General features: G+C 36.3%; 2 protein-coding genes across 12 annotated transcripts in view; both read right to left on the bottom strand.

Annotated features, from left to right (window-relative positions):
- The window catches only part of ZC3H13 (zinc finger CCCH-type containing 13), a 103,447-nt gene extending 80,203 nt beyond the window's left edge, over positions 1–23,244 (bottom strand). For 7 of the 10 annotated variants that reach the window (XM_007501585.3, XM_056807310.1, XM_056807311.1 and 4 more), the window contains exons 1-4: positions 22,717–23,243; positions 20,799–20,924; positions 20,400–20,509; positions 11,488–11,599 (exon numbers count right to left, since the gene is read on the bottom strand). In XM_007501585.3, the coding sequence (XP_007501647.1) occupies positions 11,488–11,599; positions 20,400–20,509; positions 20,799–20,915 (339 nt within the window). In that variant the 5' untranslated portion in view covers positions 20,916–20,924; positions 22,717–23,243. Of the gene's footprint in view, positions 1–11,487; positions 11,600–20,399; positions 20,510–20,798; positions 20,925–22,716 lie in introns of all 10 variants that reach the window. The other 3 variants (XM_056807309.1, XM_056807315.1, XM_007501586.3) reach the window with 2 other exon arrangements.
- A 907-nt stretch (positions 23,245–24,151) lies between these two features.
- The window catches only part of CPB2 (carboxypeptidase B2), a 51,413-nt gene continuing 47,863 nt past the window's right edge, over positions 24,152–27,701 (bottom strand). For both annotated transcript variants that reach the window (XM_001370214.4, XM_016425050.2), the window contains exon 11: positions 24,152–24,693. In XM_001370214.4, coding sequence (XP_001370251.1) covers positions 24,509–24,693 — 185 coding nt within the window. In that variant the 3' untranslated portion in view covers positions 24,152–24,508. The remainder of the gene's footprint in view (positions 24,694–27,701) is intronic.

Raw genomic sequence — 27,701 nt, 5'->3', positions numbered from 1 at the left:
AAAACCGGTTAAAGAACAAATCATAGAAACAATAACTTCATTGAAGAAAATGACAATAATGAGACATTCTTTCAAAACCTATTGGATGCAGCCAAAACAGTACTCAGGGGGAAATGTATATCCTTGAGTTCATATATTAACAAATTAAGAAGGGCAGAGGTCAATGAATTGGGCATGCAAATTAAAAAACTAGAAAGTGAACAAATTAAAAATCCTCAGATGAAGACTAAATTAGAGATCCTAAAAATCAAAAGGGAAATTAATAAAATTGAAAGTCAAATAAATATTGATTTAATAAATAAGACTAGAAGCTGGTACTTTAAAAAACAAATAAAATAGACAAAGTACTAGTCAGCCTAATTAAAAAAAGGAAAGGAAAAAAACAAATTGACAGTATCCAAGATGAAAAGGGAGACCTCACCTCTAATGAAGAAGAAATTAAGGCAATCATTAAAAACTACTATGCCCAATATATGGCAACAAATATGGCAATCTAGGTGATATGGATGAATACTTACAAAAATATAAATTAACTAGACTAAAAGAAGAAATACATTACCTAAACAACCCCATATCAGAAAAAGAAATTGAATAAGCCAACAAAGAACTCCCTAAGAAAAAACCCCCAGGGCCTGATGGATTCACAAATGAATTCTATCAAACATTCAAAGAACAACTAATCCCAATATTATACAAACTATTTGACAGAATAAGCCAAGAAGGAGTTCTACCAAATTCATTTTATGACACAAACATGGTATTGATCCCAAAGCCAGGCAGGTCAAAAACAGAGAAAGAAAACTATAGACCAATCTCCCTAATGAATATAGATGCAAAAATCTTAAATAGGATACTAACAAAAAGACTCCAGCAAGTCATCACAAGGGTTATCCACTATGAAGAAGTAGGATTCAAACCAGGAAAGCAAGGATGGTTCATTTTAGGAAAACTATCCCCATAATTGACCATATAAAAGCAAACTGACAAAAATCACATGATTATCTCAATAGATGCAGAAAAAGCCTTTGATAAAATACAACACTCATTCCTATTGAAAACACTAGAAAGCATAGGAATAGAAGGGCCTTTCCTAAAAATTATAAACAGTATATATCTGAAACCATCAGCAAACATCATCTGCAATGGGGATAAACTGAAAGCCTTCCCAATAAGATCAGGAGTAAAACAAGGATGCCCTTTATCACCTCTATTATTTAACATTGTACTAGAAACACTAGCAGTAGCAATTAAGAGAAGGAAAAGAAATTGAAGGTATTAAAATTGGCAATGAGGAGACCAAGCTATCACTCTTTGCGGATGATATGATGGTCTACTTAAAGAATCCTAGAGAATCAACCAAAAAATAGTCGAAATAATCAACAACTTTAGCAAAGATGCATGATACAAAATAAACCCGCATAAGTCATCAGCATTTCTATAGATCTCCAATCCACCTCAGCAGCAAGAATTAGAAAGAGAAATTCCATTTAAAATCACCCTAGACAATATAAAATACTTAGGAATCTATCTGTCGAGACAAACACATGAACTATATGAACACAACAACAAAACACTCTCCACACAATTAAAACTAGATCTAAACAATTGAAAAACATTGATTGCTCATGGGTGGGACGAGCTAACATAATAAAAATGACAATCCTACCCAAATTAATTTACTTATTTAGTGCCATGCCCACTGAACTTCCAAAATAACTTCTTTACGCAATTAGAAAAAAAACATAACAAAGTTCATTTGGAAAAACAAAAGATCAAGGCTATCCAGGGAAATCATGAAAAAATAAAAATGCAAAGGAAGGAGGACTTACAGTACCAGATCTCAAACTATACTATAAAGCAGTGGTTATCAAAACAATTTGGTACTAGATAAAAGACAGAAAGGAGGATCAGTGGAATAGATTTGGGGTAAATGACTTCAGCAGGACAGTCTATGATAAACCCAAAGATCCCTGTTTTGGGGACCAAAACCCACTTTTTCATAAAACCTGCTGGAAAAATTGGAAGACAGTATGGGAGACATTAAGTTTGGATCAATATCTCACACCCTACACCAAGATAAACTCAGAATGTGTGAATGAACTGAATATAGGAAACTATAAGCAAATTAGGCGAACACAGAATAGTATACTTGTCAGATCTTTGGGAAAGGAAAGATTTTAAAACCAAGCAAGAGCTAGAAAAAAAAATTCATTTGCATTTGTACAAACAAAACGAATGCATCCAAAATTAGAAGGGAAGCAACAAATTTGGAAACAATCTTCATTACAAAAGAGCTGGAAAGACCTACATGAACTGATATAGAGTGAAATAAGCAGAACCAGGAAAACGTTATACACGCTATCTGCAATACTGCAGAATGACTAAATGTGATGGACTTTGCTACTAACAGCAATACAATAATCCTAGATAATTTTAAGGGACTTATGAAAAAGAATGCTATTCACTTCCAGGGAAAGAACTTTTGAGGTAGAAATGCAGATGAAAACATGATTTATCACTTGTTAATTTGTGTATATGTTCTGGGATTTTTACATTCATTTACAAAAATGAATAACATGAAGATATTTTTCATAATGCATGTATAACCAAAATTGGATTGCTTATCAGCCTTGGGAGGGGAGAGGGAAGAAGGAAAGGAGACAATATGGATCATTTAACTTCGGAAAATTTATGTGGAAATTTATTAAAATTTTTTTAAAGTAAACTTCAAAATACACCAAAAATGAAAACTATTATATATAAAAGACAAAATGGTTATGTGTATAAGCACACCTATTTTCGTTTTTCCAAGGGAAAGACAACCCAACTCCTATAGATTCCAAAACAATACTAGCAAAGGTCAAGATAAATGGGATCATTGGTTCTATCAAGGTTTTAGAATACTTAAACAAATCAAAATACAGTATTTTACTGTTGTAGTAAATGAAATTACTCAGTAACAAATTATATAAAATCTCAGAAATTTTTCTCAAAATATTTTACTGTGTGATCAAGAGACACGTAACAATTCACAGAAAGAGAAAATGTAAAGGTACATAAGCATTAAAATATAAACATTCACATACATAAGCAATGTGGAATACAATGTGGTATGCATTTTCTATAATAATTGTATTTGGAGATGCTTGAGATACTGCAAGATAAAGAGATTTACTCACAGTAAATTTATCTATTACTAAAAGACAAAAGACTGAAACTCAGATTTTCCTGGCATCAGAGTCAATCTTCTACCCATTAAGTCATTCTATCTCTGTTACTCCATTTCGCTGTTAGACAGTTCTAATTCTTAGTAAGATTTTCCTTATCTGGAACCAAAATTTACTGAAATACTACTATGATGGCCATAAAGACAGGCAATTTGTGCAAAAAAAAAATTGCATTCACCAAGACACAAAAATTATTTTGTGATTTTAGGGGGCGGTAAATTTTGATTGATATTCAATCTTCAAGGGTAATTCTGCAAAAATGCTAAACTTATCTTTATAATAATACATAATCGTTTTAAGATGTTAACAAAACTAAATTTTCATAATTATAAATGGTTACAAATGTCTTTACAAAACATTTAAGATTTTTAAGTTACTTTTTCTTATCTTTTTATATGGAATTGATATATATCAAACAGATGTCAATTCATGCCAGAATAAATAAAATTATTCTCTTTTATAATTATATGGACTTAGGTTTTCCAATTTTCTGACTTTAAAACAAAGAAAAAAATTTCTTTCTCAAATTCTTGATATTTAAGTTTGGCCAAGAAATTACAAAACTTTTCTCAGAGGTTCTTTTTTTTTTTTAATTTAAATTAAATTAATTTAATTTAAAAGTTTTTCCACAAACAAATATAATGAAGTAATGTTAAAAGGGAAACAATTAAATAGGGGAAAAACCCTTAAAACAAGTTTCTTTTTTTTTTTTAAACATTATTTTATTTGGTCATTTTCATACATTATTCGTTGGAAACACAGATCATTTTCTTTTCCTCCACCCCCTCCACCCCTCCCCTAGCCAACGCACGATTCCACTGGGTATCACATGTGTCCTTGCTCCGAAACCATTTCCTTATTGTTGGTATTTGCATTAGGGTGCTCATTTAGCGTCTCTCCTCAATCACGTCCCCTCCACCTCTGTAGTCAAGCAGTGGCCTTTCCTCGTTTTTACTCTCGCAGTTTGTCCTCTGCTTGAGGATAGTGTTTTTTCTCATAGATCCCCGCATTTGTTCAGGGACATTGCAAAGCCATTAATGGAGAAGTCCATTATGTTCGATTGAACCACAATGTATCAGTCTCTGTGCATAATGTTCTCCTGGTTCTGCTCCTTTCACTCTGCATCACTTCCTGGAGGTTGTTCCAGTCTCCATGGAATTCCTCCACTTTATTATTCCTTTCTAGTTTGGATAGAGGAAGGTTCAGATCTCCCACTAGTATAGTTTTTCTATCTATTTCATCCTTGAGCTCCTCTAGTTTCTCCTTTAGAAATTTGGATGCTATGCCATTTGGTGCATACATATTGAGTACAGATATTTTGTTGTCTATACTGCCTTTTATCAGGATGTAATTATATTCCCTATCTCTTTTAACTAGATTTATTTTTACTTTGGCTTTGTCAGATATCATGATTGCGACTCCTGACTTCTTTTTATCAGTTGATGCCCAATAGATTTGGCTCCATCCTCTTATTTTCACCCTATGCGTATCTTCATCGTGTGTTTCTTGCAGACAGCATATGGTAGGGTTTTGGATTCTAATCCACTCTGTTACTCGCTTGCATTTTATGGGTGAGTTCATTCCATTCACATTCAGAGTTATGATTACTAGCTGTGTATTTCCCAGCATTTTGATTTCTACTCCTGGTCCTGCCTTTTCTTCTTTCACTATTTCCTTCTATACCAATGTTTGTTTATAATCAGTCCCCCTAGTTCCCACCCTTATTTTACTTCCCTTTCTATCCCCCTCCCTTCTTATTCCCTCCCTTATTTTCCCCTGTAGTCTTTTTAAAATCCCCCCCCCACCCTCTCCCTCTCCCTCCCTTGTACTGGTTCCCTCCCCACCAGTCCATTTTTTACCCTTCTACTCCCCTATAGGGCGCAAATGTATTCTCTGCCCCAATGGACTGGATTGTTCTTCCTTCTGGGTCAGTTACAAAGCACAGAAGAGTTGAGTATTTCCTATCTCCAACCAGTGTATCGATGTTCTCCCTCCTCCCGCCATGAGCTTCTTTGTAACATATACATTTACCCCCATTTGTTTCTTTTCCCATTTCTTTTAGTATTAACCGCTTTTTTTTAGCTCTGGTTATATATATATATATACACACATACATACACACACGTATATGTATTTATGCATGCATATATCTATACACCTATTTATGTCTTGTCCTTTCATCCTATACAGTTTGTCACTGTTCCCTCTAAGTGTAATTTTTCTAGCTGCCCAGGTGACAGCAACAGTTTTTAAGAGTTACCAATGACCTCTTTTCTTATAGGGATACATAGCATTTCAAATTATTGAGTCTCTTAAAAAATTTTTGTGGTTGTTTTGTTTTGTTTTTCTTTTTCCCCTCTTTTTTAATTACCTTTTGATGATTCTCTTCAGTTCTGTGCTTGGACATCAAATTTTCTGTTCAGGTTGGGTCTTTGCTTTACAAATGCTTGGAATTCTACTGTGTTGAATAACCATACTTTCCCCTGTAAGAATGTAGTCAGTTTTGATGGGTATTTTATTCTTGGTTGTAGACCTAGTTCCCTTGATTTCCGGAATATCATATTCCATGCTTTTCTGTCCTTCAGTGTGAATGCAGCCAGATCTCGTGTTATCCTCACTGTGTTTCCATGGTATCTGAATGGCTTCTTCTTGGCAGCTTGTAATATCTTTTCTTTGGTCTGATAGTTTTTGAATTTGGCTATAACATTTCTGGGTGATGTCAGTTGAGGATTAAATACAGGAGGTGATCTGTGGATTCTTTCAATCTCCACTTTCCCCTCTTGTTCTAGGTTATGGGGACAGTTTTCCTGAATAATTTCTTCCATTATTATGTCCAGGCTTTTTCTTTTTTCATGGTCTTCTGGTAGTCCAATCATTCTTAAATTGTCTCTTCTCCAACAATTTTCTAAATCATCTGCTTTGTGAATGAGATGCTTCACATTTTCCTCAATTTTTTCATTCTTTTTGTTTTGTTTTATAGTGTCCTGCTGCCTTGTGAGGTCACTTAATTCCAGTTTTTGTATTCTGGTTCTTAAAGATTAGATTTCATCTCTGGCTTTTTGGTCATCCTTTTCCTTCTGGTCTGATTTTCTTGAAGATCATCTTTCATCTCCTTTGCCTCATTTTTCCAGCTGGTTTGATTTTGGCTTTCAAGACACTATTTTCTAGTTTTAGTTCAAGTGCCTCTGTTTCCAGATGTCTTATCTTAATTTTTAAGTTCTTTTCCCAGTTGTCTTCAGCCTCTCTTAGTCGTGTTTTGAGTTCTTCCACAGCCTGTATCCAATTCGCTGGGATTTCTGATTTATCGTTTGCTGATCTCTCCCACTCTGTTCCATTTGCTGAGTAGAAGTTGTCTATTGTAGTTTCTTTCTTCTTTTTCTGTTGTTTGCTCAAATTCACCCCTTCTTTACTCCCCGTATTTGTCTATGCTCTTGCTCCTCTCATTTTGGGGGGGCTTCTATCATACTCCCCTCTTGGAGCTTTAACAGAGGATCTCTCGGTGTAGTCTCTGGGAGAGGGTTGTTGGGGGTTTGAGCTTCCCTGTCCTCTGGAGGCTTTTGATTGGCTTAAAGTCCAGCAGTCAGTGAGGATGGGTGTGGAGCCTGGGCTTCCCTGAATTCTGGAGACTTTTGATGGGATTAAGTTCAGCTTAGTTGGGCTGGGTGTGCTCTGAGTCCTAAACTTCCTGGAAGGCTGGAGCAAATATGGAGAATCTCCAAAGCTCTGGCCAGGCTGCCAGGTCTATGCTCCCTCTCTAGCTCCTTCCCCGCCGTCTCTGTTGGACACTCTGAACTTGGCACAGTCCTGCTCTCAAGCTTTGCCCTTCAGACCAGCACCTTTGCCCGCCAAGAAGTTCCCACTGCTGCTAGAATCTCAGTGCTCTAGGTGGGAGGGGGGGATGGGTCCTGGGACCTTCCTTCTATCTTCCCCTTAAACCCGAGTGTTCTTGGATTCCGGCTTTTCAGGGGGCATACCTTTTGAATTAAGTCCAGCAGGAGGGTTCCTTGGCTCTGTCTTATTGTTACGTTTATTGTTCAGTCCCCTGGGAGCATTCAGTTTGTGACTGGTAAGGAAGGGTTTTCAGAGGTCTGAACTTCTGCTCCTTCTAGGCCGCCATCTTGACTCCGCCTCCCTTAGAGGTTCTTAATGACTCTTAGCACCTAAATATCTAATTTGCTTTAAGTTCTTTGTTGTGTTAGAATACCATATGGCTAGGGGGAGTTGGGTAGCTCAGTGGATTGAGAGTCAGGCCCAGAAGTGGGAGGTCCTGGGTTCAAATCTGACCTCACACTTCTCAGCTGTGTGACCCTGGGCAAATCACTTAACCCCCATTGCCTAGCCCTTACCACTCTTCTGCCTTGGAACCAATACACAGTATTGATTCCAAGATGGAAGGTAAGAGTTAAAAAAAAATACTACAGGGTTTAATCAATTGTAGAAACAGGACTATATGTAGCATAGACCTTATCTCTAACCATTTCCAGGACCCACACTCCTCTACTAGACACTTTACAATAGAGTTAAGCTCCTAAAGGGCAGACTATCTTGGGTTTTTTTAACTCTGAATACCCAGTGTCTAGAACAGCTGCTGTTGTGTCCTCCTTTTCAAGACTAGAGCACCTTGGGACCTTCTCTATCTTCCAATATCTTCCCAAAGTCTGTCCAAGTTCATATTCGTTGTTTCCATGACACAAGCCATATCTTCCTCTGTTGTTCCCTTTTTCATTTGTCTTCAATCTTTCCCAACATTAGGGTCATTTGGTTCTTGCCTTCTCATTTGTGACCATAGTATTTAAGCTTCAGCTTTAAAACTTGACTTTCCAGTGAATAATCTGAATTTTAGGTCTTGACTGATTTGATCTCCTTGCTGTTCAAGGGACTCACAAAAATCTTCTCCAACATCATAATTCAATGGGTTGATACTGCAGCACTCAGTTTTCCTTATAACCTAACTCTCACAGCCATACAATGGTGCTGGAAAAAAGAGTTTTGACTATGCAGACCTTTGTCAGAAAAATGTTCTTCTTTTGAGTATGATGTGCAGATTTGCCATAGCTTTCCTTCCAAGGAGCAAGCATCTTTTATTTTCATGGCTACAGTCACCAAATGCAATAAACTTTGAGCCCAAAAATATAAAATCTAACTCTCCTTCTATTTCTTCTCCCTCTATTTGCCCGGAAGTGATAGGCCCATGTGGAAAGGAAACAAGACTGACAGTTGGTGGGGGGAAGGGACAACTTGGGAGTGGCAGTTGGGTCTTCTGACTAGCACTTCCTTCCTGCTGGCTTTACTTCCTTCCTGGCATGGAGAGTGTGAGGTGATTGTTCTTCACAGTCTCTGGAGAGTGGTGCCGAATATTTTGTTCAGCCTGAAGATACCAGCCCAATCAGCTCTGAAAGTTAGAACTTTCCTTGGTTGCTTTCTATCTACTGCTAGGAATATGAAATTGACAAAACTAACACAGAGGATAGGAGTGGGAGAAACCCTCCACCAGCCTGTGAGACCTAGCCTCAGCTCATAAAGCTGAGAAAGCCTCCAACCTTATTTAGGGACCTCCCTAGCCCCTCTTTCCTGATATCTCTCCAATCCAAACTGGTTATTAAACTTTATTTTATTTGAATTCGCAGTCAGATAAGTGGACTTTTGGGGGGCATAGAGGCAACTGAACATCACCTCAGTCATTCAAAGACAAACGTTCCTTATAGGACCCCTGCGGCTGCCTCTCAGCAGGGGGCATCTCTCTCCCTTGCCTCAGCAAGCAATATTCCCTCTCTCCCCTCAACTCCTCCATACCCTGCTACAAACCTTCCTTATCCCCCATTTTCCAATTCCCCATCATTCTTTCCCAATAAATATTACACCCAGTAGTCAAGATCTTAGGGGGGAGGGGGTTTATGTTATAATTTCAAGTCAGCTTTTTACACTCTCCTCTTTCATTCTCAAGAGGCTCCTTAATACTTCTTTATTTTCTGCCATCAGAGTGGTATTGTCTGTATATGTGAGATTGTTGATATTTCTCTAGGCAGTCTTAATTCTAGCTCTTGATTAGCCCAGCCTAGAATTTTGCATGAGTTTATATAAGTTAAATAAAAAGTTGCATACAAGTTAAATAAATAAATAAGGTGACAATAAACAGCCTTAACATACTCTTTTTCCAATTGTAAACCAATCAGTTGTTCTCTGTTTGGTTCTACATGTTGCTTTTTGACCCACATATAGGTTCCTCAAAAGATAATCAGGTAATTCTCGTCTCTTTGAGGCCTTGCCACATTTTGTCATGAACCAAACAGTCAAAGGCTTTAATGTAATCAGTGAAGCAGAAGTAGGTGTTTTCTAGAATTCTCTTAATTTCTCCATCCTCCAGTGAATGTTGGCAATTTTTTCTCTTAGTTTTCTACCTCTCTGAAAACCAGCCTGCTCTTCTGGTAATTATCAGTTCTCATATTATTAAAGCCTAACTAAATATAACCTTGCTGATATGTAAAATAAGTGCAACTGTTGAGTAATTTGAACTTTCTTTAGCAGTTCTTTTCTTCAGGATTAGAGCATAAACTGGTCTTTTCCAAACCAGTGGCTATTGCTGAGTTTTCCAAATTTGTTAGCATATCAAATGCAGCTTTAACTACATCTTCTTTTAGCATTTTAAATAGCTCAGCTGGAATTTGGTCAGCTCCACTAACCTTATTGTTAGCAATATTTCCTAAGCCTCAATTGGCTCATTCTTCAGGATTCTAACTATATCAATAAAAACAATATTCTGGTTATCAGTGAAGTTAAGATTAAGTCTACCAATTTTTACTTTTATCATGCACATTTTCACATAAAACTCCCTTGTTACTGTTAATTTTCTTGAAGAGATTTCATTTCTCCCATTCTATTGTTTTCTATTTCTTTGCATTACTTGTATAAGAAAACCCTCTTATCCCTCCTGTTATTGTCTAGAATTTTACATTCAGTTAGGTATTCCATTCCCTTTTGCCTTCTTTCCTCAGCTAGTTATGAAGCTCCATCAGACAGCCACTTTGCTTTCTTGCTCTTTTACTTTAAACTATTTTTGTTGTTGCCTCCTATACAATGTTGCAGACCTCTAACCATAGTTCATCAGGTAATCTCAGATCTACTCCCTTAAATCTATTCATCACATCCACTTCATATTGATAAGGGAAGTTATTTAGATCACACCTATATGACCTGATTTGGAGTTTTCTTGGCAAAGATACTAGAGTGCTCTGCCATTTCCTTCTCCAGCTTATTTTATATACATGAGGAACTGAGGTACACAAGGTTAAGTGATTTGCCCAGGGTCACCCAAGCCGGAGTGTCGGAAGCCAGATCTGAACTTAGGAAAATGAATCTTTCTAATTCCAGACCCGGCATTCTATCCACTGTGCTGCCTAGCTATCTTGATATACAGTAGGCACTTAAAAAGTGCTTGATGAATTGGATTAAATATTACAATCAGAACAAAAGAAAATGAAAGCTCAAAAACAAAGTAGGCTTTTCAAATTTAGGTATGAAAATTTAGATATGTTACACCTTGATATGATCTGTATGCCCCTTTGGTTAATTTTAACATGTTATGGGTCAAATTGTCCTCAGAGAGTTCAGGAAAAGGTGAGTCAATATAATAATCTGTTAATGCTTACACTATATATTGTCCAAAGAAGAAGAAGCTCTGATTATAATGAACAGCTTACCAAGACAAAATTTAAATCCTTTAAGAAAATCCTATTCTCTTTACCATAAATGTACACTGTTAAACTCCAGAAAAGACCTATTCACCAAGAAAGAATGTACTTGTGGCTAGTAATCAACTTTCATTATGTCTTCAAATGTCTTCTATTACAAATTAGTAAGCTGGATTCTATTTATATAATTCTCATTTTGTTATCATGATTTGATGCCCCAGGAGTCTAATTACCCCTAAGTAAATGAACAAAATCAAGTTTCTGAATCTATACATCAAGGATCAGACAAACACAGGATTTACATATCCTGTCTAAAGCCCAGATTAAGACCCAGATAATCAACCGCTCTCCAGCTTTATAACATCTTAATTAAAATAAAGAACTTAAGGCAATTTGCATGGATTCAGATTTTTAAAAAAGGCATTTTTGCTATACAATCATCTTCTATCAGCTACCTTAAGGAATACTATTAAAAATTTAAACAATAATATATTTTTAAGTTTCTAACAAAAATGGAAGATAAAGAAAGGATCTTTTCAAATTATCTGATATCTGAGAAAACTTATTCCTACCCTAACTGGTGAAGATGACTCCTCGGTATTTCTTTTCTGAGGTTCTGTTTCCACATCTTGCCGCTTATTCTTCATCCTTTCCCTAAGATCACCAGTGGGTCTTTCTGGTGATCTGTATTATTTAGAAAAAGAAAGAAAAGTTTATGTGATATGATTCAGAGAATCAACTAGAAAATTTCACTCCTAAATATGGATATTTTAAAAATTTTAGTGACTAATCAATTTTAGAAAAATTAATCCATGTGATTAACTTTACATAAACAGTCAAAAAAAATAAGCAATAGGGGCACTGGTGGCTCATTGGATAGAGAGCCAGGCCTGGAATTGGGAAGACCTGGTTTTAAATCTGGCCTCAGAGACACTAATTGTACGACTCTGGGGAAGTTACTTAATCCCAACTGTCAAGCAGTTACTGCTCTTCTAACATGGAACCAATACTTCTATCAATTCTAAGACAGAAGATGAGGGTTTAAAAAATAATTAATAGTCTCAATACCATTTAAAATATATATAATTAAACATTTTGTTCAGACAATGAATTAAGTTGGGAATCAGGCACAATATTACTTAAGGAAATTCAGAAATGAAAAGTTTGATGTTCTCTGTCTTCCATGCTGAAAGGCCAATACTATTAGCATATTTATTGATTTTGAGACCAGTTTGTCAAAAAAAAAAAATTCAAGTAGTACAATTAAGAAATAGAGCTAGTGAAACTAGACAACGTAATGTAAAGCTAAGGGAATTATTCATTTGTAAAAACATCAACTTATAAACGTGTTCATGTAACTTATAAACTTTTTATATTTGCACATAAGCAAAGGCAGCCAACAACTAATAAAAACATGTTATCATAAGTGAAAGCAAAATTCAGAAATGGTGATTTAATTCCAGTTAAAGAATTGGGGGGTTGAGGGAAGAGAGGTAAGGGAAAGGAGAACTAAATATAAAGTTTTGAATCTTTATGTACATAAACACTAATAATGGTTATTTTAATTATACTAATTAATGGAAATAATGTATATCTTTTAATTTTAATTCATAAAGGTCAATTTATTGACAAAATTAGCCTACAGATTTCAAGAAAAGGAAACTATAACACTTTTTTAAAATATTCCTGGTAGAGAAAAGGTGGATTAAGGAGGCAAAGTCAAGATGGCAGCACAGAAGCAGAGAAAATTCAGACCTCTGAAAACCCTTCCTTACCAATTACAAACTAAATGTTCCTAGGGGACTTAAAATCAAACCTAACAACAAGCCAGAGCCAAGTAACCCTTCTGCTGGGCTCAACATAAAAGGAACACTCCCAAAAGCCGGAACTTGAGAACACTCAATTTTAAGGGGAAAGAAAAAGGAAGTTCCCAGGACCCCTCCCCCACCTAAAGTGCTAAGCCTCCAGGGCAGCTGAAACCTCTGGGTGGGCAAAGGTGCTAGTCTGGAGGGGGTACCTTGCGGGAAAAGCTGGGAGAGGGGGAGAGAACATCAATACATTGGAAGGGTAAAGAGATTGGAGACAGGAAATACTCAACTCTTACATGCACTGAAATTGACTCAAAGAGGAAAGAACAATCAAATCCATTGGGGCAGAGAATTGATTTGTGCCCTAGAGGGAAGTATAAGGGTAACAAATGGACTGGGGGGGGGGGGGGTTCAGTACTAGGGAAGAAGGGAGAAGGGGGTAGGTTAAAAAGACTGTAAAGAACATGAGGGGGAATTAGAAGGAAGGGGGTAGAAAGGGAAGGAAAATAAGGGTGGGAACAGGGGTTACTAATTAAAAACAAAACATTGGTGTAGAAGGAAATAGTGAAAGAAGAAAAGGCTCCAGGACTATGAGTGGAAATCAAAATGATGGGAAATACACAGCTAGTAATCATAATTCTGAATGTGAATGGAATGAACTCACCCATAAAAAACAAGCGAATAGCAGAATGAATTAGAAACCCAAACCCTAACATATGCTGTCTACAAGAAACACACATGAGGAAGGTAAGACATGCATAGGGTAAAAGTAAGAGAATGGAGCCAAATCTATCTGGCATCAACTGATAAAAAGAAGGCAGGAGTCACAATCATGATATCTGACAAAGCCAAAGTAAAAATAGATCTAGTTAAAAAAGATAGGGATGGTAATTACATTCTAATAAAAGGGAGTATAGAGAATGAGGATATATCAGTATTCAACATGTATGCACCAAATGGCATACAATCCAAATTTCTAAAGAAGAAACTACTGGAGCTCAAGGATGAAATACATAGAAAAACTATACTAGTGGGTGACCTGAACTTTCCTCTATCCGAACTAGATAAATCAAACCAAAAAATAAATAAGAAAAAGGTAAGAAAAGTGAATGAAACCTTGGAAAAATTAGAGTTAGTAGATATGTGGAGAAAAATAAATAGGGATAAAAAGGAATAAACCTTCTTTTTGGCAGCACATGGTACATTCACAAAAATTGACCATGTATTAGGACACAAAAACATTGCAAAAGAGTGAAAAAGGGCAGAAATAATAAATGCAACCTTCTCAGATCGCAATGCAATGAAAATAATTAGTAAGGGTACATGGAGAGGCAAATCAATAATTAATTAGAAATTAAACAATATGATTCTCCAAAATCGGTTAAAGAACAAATCATAGAAACAATAATTTCACTGAAGAAAATGACAATAATGAGACAGTCTTTCAAAATCTATGGGATGCAGCCAAAACAGTACTCAGGGGGAAACTGATATCCTTCAGTTCATATAGTAACAAATTAGGGAGGGCAGAGGTCAATCAATTGGGCATGCAAATTAAAAAACTAGAAAGTGAACAAATTAAAAATCCTCAGATGAAGACTAAATTAGAGATCCTAAAATTAGAGATCCTAAAAATCAAAGGAGAAATTAATAAAATTGAAAGTCAAAGAACTATTGATTTAATAAATAAGACTAAAAGCTGGTACTTTGAAAAAACAAACAAAATAGACAAAGTACTGGTCAATATAATTTAAAAAAAGAAAGAAGAAAACCAAACTGACAGTATCCAAGATGAAAAGGGAGATCTCACTTCTAAAGAAGAGGAAATTAAGGCAATCATTCAAAATTATTATTCCCAATTATATGGCAATAAATATGGCAATCTAGGTGATATGGATGAATATTTACAAAAATATAAATTGCCTAGACTAAAAGAAGAAGAAATAAATTACCTAAACAACCCCATATCAGAAAAAGAAATTGAATAAGCCAACAAAGAACTCCCTAAGAAAAAATCCCCAGGGCCTGATGGATTCACAAATGAATTCTATCAAACATTCAAAGAACAACTAATCCCAATATTAAAAAAAACTATTTGACAAAATAAGCAAAGGAGTTCTACCAAATTCCTTTTATGACACAAATATGGTACTGATTCCAAAGCCAGGCAGGTCAAAAACAGAGAAAGAAAACTATAGACCAATCTCCCTAATGAATATAGATGCAAAAATCTTAAACAGGATACTAGCAAAAAGACTCCAGCAAGTCACCACAAGAGTTATTCACTATGACCAAGTAGGATTCATACCAAGAATGCAAGGATGGTTCAATATTAGGAAAACTATTCGCATAATTGACCATATTAACAAGCAAACTGACAAAAATCACATGATTATCTCAATAGATGCAGAAAAAGCCTTTGATAAAATACAACACTCATTCCTATTGAAAACACTAGAAAGCATAGGAATAGAAGGGCCTTTCCTAAAAATTATAAACAGTATATATCTGAAACCATCAGCAAACATCATCTGCAATGGGGATAAACTGAAAGCCTTCCCAATAAGATCAGGAGTAAAACAAGGATGCCCTTTATCACCTCTATTATTTAACATTGTACTAGAAACACTAGCAGTAGCAATTAAGAGAAGGAAAAGAAATTGAAGGTATTAAAATTGGCAATGAGGAGACCAAGCTATCACTCTTTGCGGATGATATGATGGTCTACTTAAAGAATCCTAGAGAATCAACCAAAAAATAGTCGAAATAATCAACAACTTTAGCAAAGATGCATGATACAAAATAAACCCGCATAAGTCATCAGCATTTCTATAGATCTCCAATCCACCTCAGCAGCAAGAATTAGAAAGAGAAATTCCATTTAAAATCACCCTAGACAATATAAAATACTTAGGAATCTATCTGTCGAGACAAACACATGAACTATATGAACACAACAACAAAACACTCTCCACACAATTAAAACTAGATCTAAACAATTGAAAAACATTGATTGCTCATGGGTGGGACGAGCTAACATAATAAAAATGACAATCCTACCCAAATTAATTTACTTATTTAGTGCCATGCCCACTGAACTTCCAAAATAACTTCTTTACTCAATTAGGAAAAAAAATAACAAAGTTCATTTGGAAGAACAAAAGATCAAGAATATCCAGGGAAATCATGAAAAAAAAATATGAAGGAAGGAGGCATTGCAATCCCAGATCGCAAACTATACTATAAATCAGTGGTCATCAAAACAATTTGGTGCTGGCTAAGAGACAGAAAGGAGGATCAGTGGAATAGACTTAGGGTAAGTGACCTCAGCAAGACAGTCTATGATAAGTCTAAGGATCCCAGCTTTTGAGACCAAAATCCACTATTTGATAAAAACTGCTGGGAAAATTGGAAGACAGTATGGGAGAGATTAGGTTTGATCAACATCTCACACTCTACACCAAGATAAACTCAGAATGGGTGAATGACTTGAATATAAAGAAGGAAACTATAAGCAAATTAGGTGAACACAGAATAGTATATATACATGTCAGACATTTGGGAAAGGAAAGACTTTAAAACCAAGCAAGAGCTAGAAAAAAATAAAAAAATGTAAAATCAATAATTTTGATTACATCAAATTAAAAAGGTTTTGTACAAACAAAACCAATGTAACCAAAATTAGAAGGGAAGTAACAAATTGGGAAACAATCTTCATAACAAAAACCTCTGACAAAGGTCAGATTTACAAATTTATATTTATAAATTTACAAAGAGCTAAATCAATTTTACAAAAAATTAAGCCATTCTCCAATTCATAAATGGGCAAGGGACATGGATAGGTAATTTTCATTCAAAGAAATCAAAACTATTAATAAGCACATGAAAAAGTGTTCTACATCTCTTATAATCAGAGAGATGCAAGTCAAAACAACTCTGAGGTACCACCTCAAACCAAGCAGATTGGCTAACATGACAGCAAAGGAAAGTAATGAATGCTGGAGGGGATGTGGAAAAGTCGGGACATTAATGCATTGCTGGTGGAGTTGTGAATTGATCCAACCATTCTGGAGGGCAATTTGGAACTATGCCCAAAGGGCGCTAAAAGACTGTCTGCCCTTTGATCCAGCCACACCACTGCTGGGTTTGAACCCCAAAGAGATAAGGCAAGATTTTGTATAAAAATATTCATAGCTGCGCTCTTTATAGTGGCAAAAAATTGGAAAATATGGGGATGTCCACCAATTAGGGAATGGCTGAACAAATTGTGGTAATGTTGGTAATGGAATACTATTGTTCTCAAAGGAATAATAAACTAGAGGAATTCCATGTGAACTGGAATGACCTCCAGGAATTGATACAGAGCGAAAGAAGCAGAACCAGGAGGACATTGTACACAAAGACTGATACAATGTGGTACAATCGAATGTAATGGACTTCTCCATTAGTGGCAATGCAGTGATCCTGAACAAGTTGGAGCAATATATGAGAAAAAACACTATCCACATTCAGAGGAAAAAGTGGGAGTAGAAACACAGAAGAAAAACAACTGCTTGAATACACGGGTCAAGGGGATATGGTTAGGGATGTAGACTCTAAATGATCATCCTAGTGCAAACATCAACAACATGGAAATAGATTTTGATCAGGGACACAAGTAATACCCAGTGAAATTGCACATTAGGTATGGGAAAGGTGGGGGTGGGGAGGGAGGGAAAGAATATGATTCTTGTAACCAAGAACATTATTATGTTCTAAATTGACTAAATAGATTAATTGAAATCAAATAAGTAAATAAATTAATTTTTTAAAAATTGGATTAAATGTAATGATTTTTAAGAATATAAATCATATTTATTTAACTACCAAAAAAAATATTCCTGGTATTCTTCTAGTATAAGAGAAATAAAAAATTAAGTAATAGTTATCACCACTCTCCAAATGCCAAACATACCTTTAAGAAAGCTATAAATTACAAATGACATATAAATCTATCTAAGAGGCATTTAGGTTACGTGTCTTGAATAATGATTTAAACACAAAGGACATTCAGTAAACCCCTAAAATTTAAGTCATATTTCTAAAATGTTTTTATGTTAAAAGAAACTATTTAATCAGAATCAGAAACACAAAGGGTTTCAAGTTAAGTTCAAGCTCTGATAAATATAAGCTTTGTGATCCTACTCAAGTCACTGAAACTACTCAATGCCTCAATTTTAATACTGTAAGTTGCAAAACAGCTTCCATACTCACCGGTAGAAATAAGTTCCTAATTAGAAATTTCATATCATATTATTTGCAAAAATAGATATTTATGTGTTTTTGCTCAAATTTTTAAGTGCCAACATAGTGGCATTAAAAAGATGCCTCAATCAATGAACAAACATTTATTATGGGCTTACTATATGCCAAGAATGGTTTTCAGCACTGGGTACAAAAAATCAAAAAGTGAAATAATCCCTGCCCTCAAAGAATTTACATTCTACTTAATGTCATAATAGAAATTCATTTTTTATCCCTAACAAGTTCTTACATGTTTTAAAGTAGGGTTTTTTTAAGAGTATAAAATCAAAGCATATAGCTTTCTACGTAGAGGAGGTATCCCAAAAATTATTCTTGAATAATAAATTTGAACAGAATAAATTTCCAAAGTAAGCTAGTTTAAGTTCTCTGTCAAATATCAAAAAGATATGGAAGTAGGGGGAGGGAAGAGAGGAAGAGAAGCAAACAAAGATAAATGGCAACTATACACAGCTTTCAGAACTAAAGAGCATCAACATTCTAATCACAATGGGATCCCTATTTTCTGCACAAATAAATTACTTTATCTTTAAATTTTTATTTCTAAAAAACAGGAATAGACATGCTTATTAATCTGAAAAGGTCAGGTAGGTAGGAACAGTAAAGATGGAAACAGTAAAATTTGGAGTATCTATGAGACCCATATGGACTTCTGAACTGACCCAACCATTTTGGAAAATAATTTGGAATTATATAAGGGGGAAAAAGTGACTCAATAGTTACTATCTTTTGATACAACAATCACACTACTGGGCATATACTCTAGGAAGGTCTAAAATAGAAAGGTCCCATAAACAATCAAAATATTCACAGAAGCATTTTCTGTAACAGTTAAACACTATAAATAAATATATGCTCACCAATTAAAAACAGTTACTGTTTTAGTGAATATAATAAAATATTATTGCACTACAAGGGCAAATGAGGAAATGAGAGAATCACAGGAACACTTTCATAAACAAATGTATACAATGACTATAATGGCATAAATTAAGATAACACTAAAGGACAACTGAAATCAAATTAAATGAAATGCTTAATCTTGGTTCCAAGAGGCATACTGAAGTACACTTCCCTCTAATAAAAAAAATATAGAACTATATGTGCATTATGCTGCAAAGACACAATCTTGTCATTGTCAATTGTTTTTGTGTAATTGTTTTACTTTGTTACAAGGGAGGGCTAGATGGAGGCAACAGTACATTAGGAAAGGAGCAGTAGATCCAAAACAAAAAAATCAATAAAACTTAAGAGAATATTAAAAATAATAAGCTTTATTGTAACAGTTATTGCCTTTAATCTTATGGTTCCCAAAATTTCACAGATTAAGGACTATAGGTTGAGTTGCATTTGAGAAAATAACTAACTTCCTTAAAAATGTTTATCTTTATGAACTAAAAAATGTGTTCTCAACTTTATTTTATTAAACTAAATTTACAGACCATCAAGAGAAGGAAAGAATAGTGGATAGCTAAATGTCATTTTCTTGTTACTATATATGGGGTATTCTGTAATTAAGGATGAAATAAGTGTTACAAATTGGCTTTAAAGTTAATAACATCTTAGTATCTGTAAATGCTTGGAGCAGGTAGGTGGTACAATGGATAGAACAGACCTGGAGTCAAATTTGAATTCAAGTCTGACCTCCTACCCTAGTTGTCTGACACTGGGTAAGTCACTTGACTTCTATTTTACCTCAGTTTCCTTATCTATAAAGCTGCTGTCAGGATCAAGTAAGATAATATTTGTAACGTGCTTAGCACAGTCCCTGGCAAGCTCTGAAAAGGCAAAGCATATGACTTAAAAGAAGATACTTAAGAAAAATGGACTCATGAGTATTTTTAGTACTATCATAGCTATTCTAAAACTTTACTTTGTGATATTCATTTAAATCATTTTCATCACTTTTTGTTGGCCAATGACACTACTACTGAAATTTTTGTTTTAAAAAATTACAATTAGCTCCTTTCTCACCAAAAATAAAATGGTTAAACAAAAATCAAATTCTTGGGATTCTGAAAATTCCTACTAGCACTGCTTTAAGATATTATTAAATATATTACTAATTAAATAATTACTAATTATTAAATATATTATTATTATAAAATATATTACTAATAAAGGTAAAAGAAGCCCACAAAGGAATTACGAAAATAAGTCATTTTCTGTCAGTTATTTTAGATTCTTATAAACCCTATTTCAAACTCAATGAAATAATATTAAGCAAGAGAAGTTTATTTAAAACATTTCCAATAAAAATTTAAGCTTGAAAAAAGATCCAACGTGGACATACCAATCTGGCCAGATTCATTTTTACATACAACATGTTGAACTTTTCCAAGAATTCATGAACAATTTTTAAAGGCTAAATTTACCTTCTATAACTGCTGCTATAACCTTTGCCTCGAGGTGAAGGGCCATGTATGAATCTACAAGTGTTCCCATAGGGACAGTTGCCAGTCTTCAGCCAGTTACGGCACTGTGTCTAAAAGAAATATATATTACTGTATGAATTTTAGTAATAATTTAGTAATAAATTTCTGAGAAGCAAAAGCAAAATAAGTCTAATCTATCAGATTCAACTAATCAGATAATTCATTCTAAAATGCAAATAAGAAAAGTTTATTTAAATTACTCATTTTTAAAAACTCTACCAAAAAATAACTTTATCAACATTCCTATGTTAAAAGCTAACAGTTCTAGGCTAAGTCAAGCCAATATTCAATATAAAAAATTCTAAAAGAATTCTCATGTTTATAGTCCTAATAACTCACCTCAGCTGTATTTCCAGTGCTGGGTCCAAGCCTTTCAAATACACTTGGTCTTCGGGATGTGCTATCAGATATGGTCTTGGTATTTTCCACTGTGACCTTTCTTCTAATTTTTGACATCTTGTACTACTTTAACCAAAAAAAAGAGACAAAAACTGTAAAATACTTTGGTTTTGAATGATTGAAACTAAATTCACAAACAGAACAACTGTAAAATTAGTTGAGATGAAAGATGAACATGTAAACTCAGCTAGGGATAAAAAGAGCAGAGCAGATTATTTTGCTTTTGGTTTAAAGATATATACCATAAAAACAAAACAATGTTGGTCATGTTAGTATGGCGTCTGAAATTTCATTAATTCATAAGTTTTTAAAAATCATTTTCTTCTTTTGAAAATGCTAATGTGCCAATAACATAAAAAGCAAAAGTTAAGAAAAAAGCTGCCTAAAATTTTACATTTATCACTATCACATTAAATTTGGTACAACATTCTAGCTTGTCAAAATCTTTTAAAATCCTATGTTATTTCTTTAACAGATCTGTGATCACACAACTCACAATTTGTACTACAATGAATCTTAGGTCTTATCTTTATGGGGTATCCATGCCTGCTATCATGTCTGTCCACATAAACATTCTCCTTCCCTTAAATTCTCAATATCCTGAGAGTGCACTTCTCAGGATGGTATCGCTGGTTATCTTTCATTCTTGTCATTTTTGATCACACATTCTGTAGATTACATATTTTACCTCAGTTCTACATAATTCTTATTCATATAATATCTTATACAAACCTTTCCTGAGCTCAGAATAAACCTCTCTATTATTGCCTTTTAATCTTAAGTGTCTTCCCCCTGAGATAAGAGAAGATAGCACTAGATGACCCTAGACTTGGGGACCTCAGGCATGGATAGTAACCTTTGTATTCTCATTGCTTATCCCACTGCCTGGCATATAGTTAGCACTTCATAAATGCTACTTCTGGTAAGAGAGAGGAGTCATGGGTTGCAGTTCACACCAAATTCATAAGATAATAATAATAATCAAGTTAACATTTATATATGTACTAGGCACTGTGCTAAATGCTTTATACTTATTCTCTCACTTGACCTTGACAACAAACTTGGTAGGTAGGTGTTTTTATTATCGCCATTTAACAAATGAGGAAACTGAGGCCAAAGTAGGCTAAGTGACTTGCCCAGGGTTTTACTGCTAGAAATAGTAAGGTGAATGGCTAACTTTTACATAGCTCTTTCAATATATGCCAGGAATTATGCTAAGAACTTTGCAATTGTTATCTAACTTGATCCTCCCAGCAATGCTGAAAGGGAGGTGCAGTTATAATCCCCACTTTATAGATAAGGAAACTGGTCAAAGGAGGTTAAGTGACTAGCCCAAATAATTATAATAATAGCTAACATTTGTACACTATGTGCCAGGTACTCTTCTAAGTGCTTTCGAATTTTTATGTCATTTGATCCGGACGAAAACCCTGGGAGGGAGGTACTATTATTAGGTCCCATTATTATCCCCATTTTACAGATGAAGAAACCGAGACCAACAGATGAGAATTTGCCACACAGACTTTAAGCTGGGTTTGAATTCACATCTTCCCAACTCCAGGCTCAAGGACAGCTCTAGAGCTGGAAGGAGCCTCAAGAGGCTATCTAATGAAAATCTCTGATTTTACAGATAAGGACATTGAAGCGCAAGGGTGAGGGGAGACTTGGCCAAGGTCACGGGCAGGAGGCAACAGTAAGTAAGGTATCTGTACTCGGGTCCTCTTCCCACTTTCGCGCAGGAGTGCATTCATCCTTCATCCTTCCTTCCTTCCTTCCTTCCCTCCCTCCATCCATCCCCACTCTGCGCCGGGCCGGCCCCGCCCCCTCGCAAGCACAGACTTAAATACGGACAGCTTACCTCCGCCCCGAGCTCCCTCCGAGGGCGCTCCCCGCCGCCCCCGCCGCCGCCGCCGCCCCCGCCACCGCCGCCACCACCACCGCCTCCACCCCCGCCACCGCCCCGAGGAGCGGGGGAGGCGACTCCCTGTCCACGGCCCGAGCCTCGGGAGGAGGAGGAGCAGCGTGCGCGGCTCCCGGGAACGGACCCTCGGCTCGCGGGGGCCCCCGGGGGCTGCTGGGAAACGGAGCCCGCCCGCCGCTTAGCCAGGGTCAGGCGAGGGGTGAAAAAACTGGGAGAAGAGATGGGCCGCGGGACGGGTTTGGGGAGGGTGGGGGAATAACGGGAGGAGCAGAAGGAGAAAGAGGAAGAGGAGTAGAAAGAGAAAGTGGAAGAGGAGAAGGAGGAAGAAGGGCAAGGTGGGGAAAGACTTGAGGAAAGGTAAATAAAGAGAAACGGCCGAGAGGACACGACCAGGCCGCCTAAAGATTCCCCGTCGCTCTGTCCCCGGAAGCTGAGAGATCACTCAACCGGGCAGAAGCAGTTTCCGGCCACCGGATTAGTCGTCAGTGCGCAGGCTCCAATCGTCACGGCCACGCCTCTCCCCGAAGCCCCCGGATTAGTCGTCACTGAGCAGGCGCCTTTCGTCGCGGGCACGCCTTCTCGAGGCCTTGCCTTGGAGGAGAGTTTGAGCAGAGAGAGAGGGCGGGGTTTGTGTCTTGCGGAGATACTATTGGGCAATATGAAGAGGCTCGCATTCATTTTTACCCAGTTAAGGAACTGAAAAGTTGATTTTTCCCTCCCCTCCCCCATCTTCAAGTTTCCAAAAGGATGCATACTAAATACACAAAATGCCACATTAATTTTTAGAATTCGTTTCATTAATTCAACAAATATTCATTGAAGAATATTGAAGGGAGTTCTAATCCTCACTGCCACTTATACTAGTTGTTATTCTTAATTCAATTCAATAAACATTTATTAAGTGCCTACTATGTGCCAAACGCTTTGAGGGTACTAAAACAGGCAAAAGACAGTCCCTCCGCTACAGCAACTTACTTTCTCTTCACATCCCTCCATCAATTCGAACAAGTTTTCTCATCTCCAAAATGAAGTGTTTGAGCTTCTTTTCAGCTCTGAAACTTTCTGCATGATGTTGTCTCCTGCCCTTGGCAAGTGAATGGTATCTAATTTCTTCTTCGAATGAGTCCTTATGCTCTCAAGAAGTCAGACTAGGAAAATCATCCTTATTTATCAGATAGGGGATTAAAATCGAGAATTACATTCAAGAACTGTATCGACCTTCTACTAGCTGTCTGACCTTGGCTAAATTACTTTGAGTTGGGAAAGTTCACACAATAAATGTCCCTCACACAGATGACATTGCAGATCTAAACAGCTATCCACTTTACAGAAACATTCAGGAACAAACAAAAACTAAGATCAAAGAAGGAAGTAATATATTGCTTTCTTTTATTTGAAACAGAAGAAATTCATTGAAAGTTTGGACCAAAAATTAATATAGACACTTTTTCTGTGCCTTCATTGAGTCATTAAAAATTGATGTATCATTTCCAGTCAGCAAGAACATAGGACTGGCTTTAAAAATTATTTTTAAAATAAAATTTAAAATACAGGGTTTTCTTGTTCCCCTTCTCCCAGTCCTCAACAACAAGTATTTATACTGACTATGTCCCTTTGGTAAAAATGTTAAAAGGTAGAAAAACCCTTAATCTAAACTAAAATTTTTTTAAATCTGGCAAAAATAATTGAATACTGCTGTCATGAAATCAGTTATTTGAAATGGAGCACATTAAGTTTTAAGGATGACATGAGAAGCTATTGTAGAGACAGCTGAAAAAATTTCTGTTACTGTTGGTCTGATAAAACGTTCTGGCAACAAGAATCCATATTGGCCTTTATCTCGAAGTTCAATAGTAAAAGAATATTTGATGCCCATGTCATAAGCCCAGTCATCTGAACCTCCAGGAGCCAAATCTGGAAAAATATGAAAAAGTTAATTATTATTTGAAATATAGGTGCCTGGGAAATGATTTACATAATGGCTATTTTATAACCTCAAATTATCTTCCCTCTGAAATCTAATAAAATCAAAGTATCATTCCTAAAATGCATTCCCTCCTAATCTTCTCCTTTCTGAATCCTTCAAAAAATCTACCAAAGATGCTATCATCTATTACATGCAGCTTTCCTAATTTTTCCTATTCCCAGTTGTGAGTGCTTGTTTGACCATCAAATTATATCGTATTATATTGTTATTTGGTCATTTTAGTCATGTATGACTCTTCATAACTCCACCTGGGGTTTTCTTGGCAAAGATACTGGAGTGGTTTGCCATTTCCTTCTCCACCTCATTTTTCAGCTGAGAATACTGAGGCAAATAGGGTTAAGTGACTTGTCCAGGGTCACACAGCTAATAAGTTTCTGTGGCTAAACTTATACTTAAGTCCTTTCTGATTCCAAGAGCAGCCCTCAATCCACTATGCCACTGTCCTTGTTGTATTATACTTATCTATAAAGAGGAAGAACTTAGTAAAAGTTTTTTCAATGAAATTATGACTATGTACATGTTGAGAGTCACAGCTGGATCATGGATTAAGGGCTAGAATTAGAGGCAGAAAGACACTTTACTAGCCATATGACCATGGACAGATTACTCAAACTTTTAATACCTCAGTTGTGAGGCTCAAATAAAGAAAATAAGTTTAGGCTTTTTTTTTTTTAAACCCTTACCTTCTGTCTTAGAGTCAATACTGTGTATTGGCTCCAAGGCAGAAGAGTAGTAAGGGCTAGGCAATGGGGGTCAAGTGACTTGCCCAGGGTCACACAGCTGGGAAGTGTCTGAGGCCAGATTTGAACCTAGGACCTCCCATCTCTAGGCCTGGCTCTCAATCCACTTAGCTACCCAGCTGCTCCCGAGTTTAGGCTTTTTAGCCATTATGCCTGATAAAACTACAAAGATGAAAATAGCACCAATTACATGATAATATGGTGATATAGGAAAAGCCCTGGATTTGTAGTCAAAATACCTGCATTTTGACTCTTAGCCTTTGAACTTACTAACTGTGTGACTATGGGCAAGTCACAAGCTTTAGTTTCCTTATATGAATATAAAGATGATAATTTGTTCAACAAGTGCTTTGCAAACCTTAAATTCTTCCAAAGATTTTCATGGTATTAACACTCCTCCAAATACAACCTCTCTGGGTATGGACTTCATGATCACATTTGGGGTTTTCCCCAGGCCTGATCTCTATCCACCATGCCAACCAGCTGACCCTAGTATGGGCATTCCTCCTCTAAGTTCAAATTTGGAAACTTCTTCCCCAAGTAAAGTCTTTCCAAATATGGCCACTTCTACCTTAAGTAAAACTTCCCAGGTACGAATACTATCCCTCTCAGTATAACTTTTCTAGGTATAGATATTTCTGTAAGTACAACCTGTCTATAGTTTAGTTGCTATGGCAAAAAAATATTTCATCAACGGATCAATATTTATTAAACATCTACTATACAAAGGCAGCTATATGGCACAATACATAGAGATGCTGTGTTTAAAGTTCAAATTTAGTCTTCTAACTGTATGACCCTAGGCAAGTCACTTAACCCTGTTTGCCTTCATTTCCTCAGCTGAAAAATGAAATGGATAAGAAAATGACAAACCACTCTAGTATCTTTGCCAAGAAAACCCCAAATGAGGTCACAAAGAGTCAGACATAACTAAAACAACTGCACAACAATACTAGATATGCTAAGCGCTCTACTAAGTACTTTCTGCAGGGAATGATTCCTTTCTGATTTAGCCAGGCTAATCTTCAGACAAAAGATGTGATATGTTACCTGCTAGTTCTTAAGATCTTTGTCTCCATTGGTATAGGCTATGAGAATCTAGGTTTACCTTTCCAAAATGATAAAGCATCAAAGTAGGCTCTACATGTGTGAACTTTAGATTACTCCACCCTACTTAGTCTAACAAAAACAGGAATGTCTACACCCAATATAAGGATTAAGTAATTAGGAGGATGGCCTATGACAGACATGTGCTAGCAAATGACAAATCAGAAACAACTGACAGACCCCTGTAAACCTTAAAATTTCTTAGACTTGTGAATGTTGGAAATTTCACCATTGGAAGGTTTCATGCTTGTAGGGAATTTCCTACTGATAGTGAGAACTCTATTGGAATGTGAACCCCATTGGCATGGGAGGTTCCTTCTCCTCCCTACTTGGGACTGCTTTAGGACAGAAACCTTTTGCTGAACAATGGAAAGGGCTTTGACCTATGCTTAAGCATAGAACAGGAAGTTCTTTGAGTCATGATTGATTTTAAAATTGATACAATAGAGATACTTGGAATGACAGAACCAGGTCTTGGAACATACAATCTCCACCCTACTCAGGGTAACAGGATTTAGGAAGGGCTGCAGCAAAGGATCAAGATTTAATTATTTGAGAGTATGACCTTCAACAGACATCTGCAAAGCCACAGACCTCTGGGTGGTCCTGGGTTAAGCTAGAGCCACCATTGGCACAGGGAAGACATGGACAGTGATTGGTAGATGTGAGAACTGAGGGGAGGGAACTTAGATGGTTTCCTTAAAGATAGCAGGGTCTGAGGACTGAGGGGAGGTCGAGAGGTTTTGCTCTGAGAGGTTGTGCTCTGAGAAGCTTGCTCTGAAGGAGGCTGGAGGTGGAGGCCTCTGAGACTGTTTCTCCATTTTGGTCACGTGAGTGATAGGGACTGATCTCTTTTCTTTGCCTCAGCTATGTAAGGGCTTGGGCCTTTTGGCCCAGCCTAAACAGAGGGTTCTCTCCCCCCTCCCTCTCTCACTCTCTCTCTAATACCTTTCTTCCTCCTGTTTGTAATTAAAAACTCCATAAAAGGTTGACTGTTGACTTGAGTTTTCATTTAGGAATTACATAGCTGAATTCCTTGGCGACCTTAAATTAATATATATCAGTCTTTTAAAGTGATTTCCTTGTCA

The sequence above is a fragment of the Monodelphis domestica genome, chromosome 8 (genome assembly GCF_027887165.1).
Source record: "Monodelphis domestica isolate mMonDom1 chromosome 8, mMonDom1.pri, whole genome shotgun sequence".
NCBI lineage: Eukaryota > Metazoa > Chordata > Mammalia > Didelphimorphia > Didelphidae > Monodelphis > Monodelphis domestica.
Note: the sequence above shows the minus strand (reverse complement) of the source record. Positions and strands in the feature narration are given on the sequence as shown.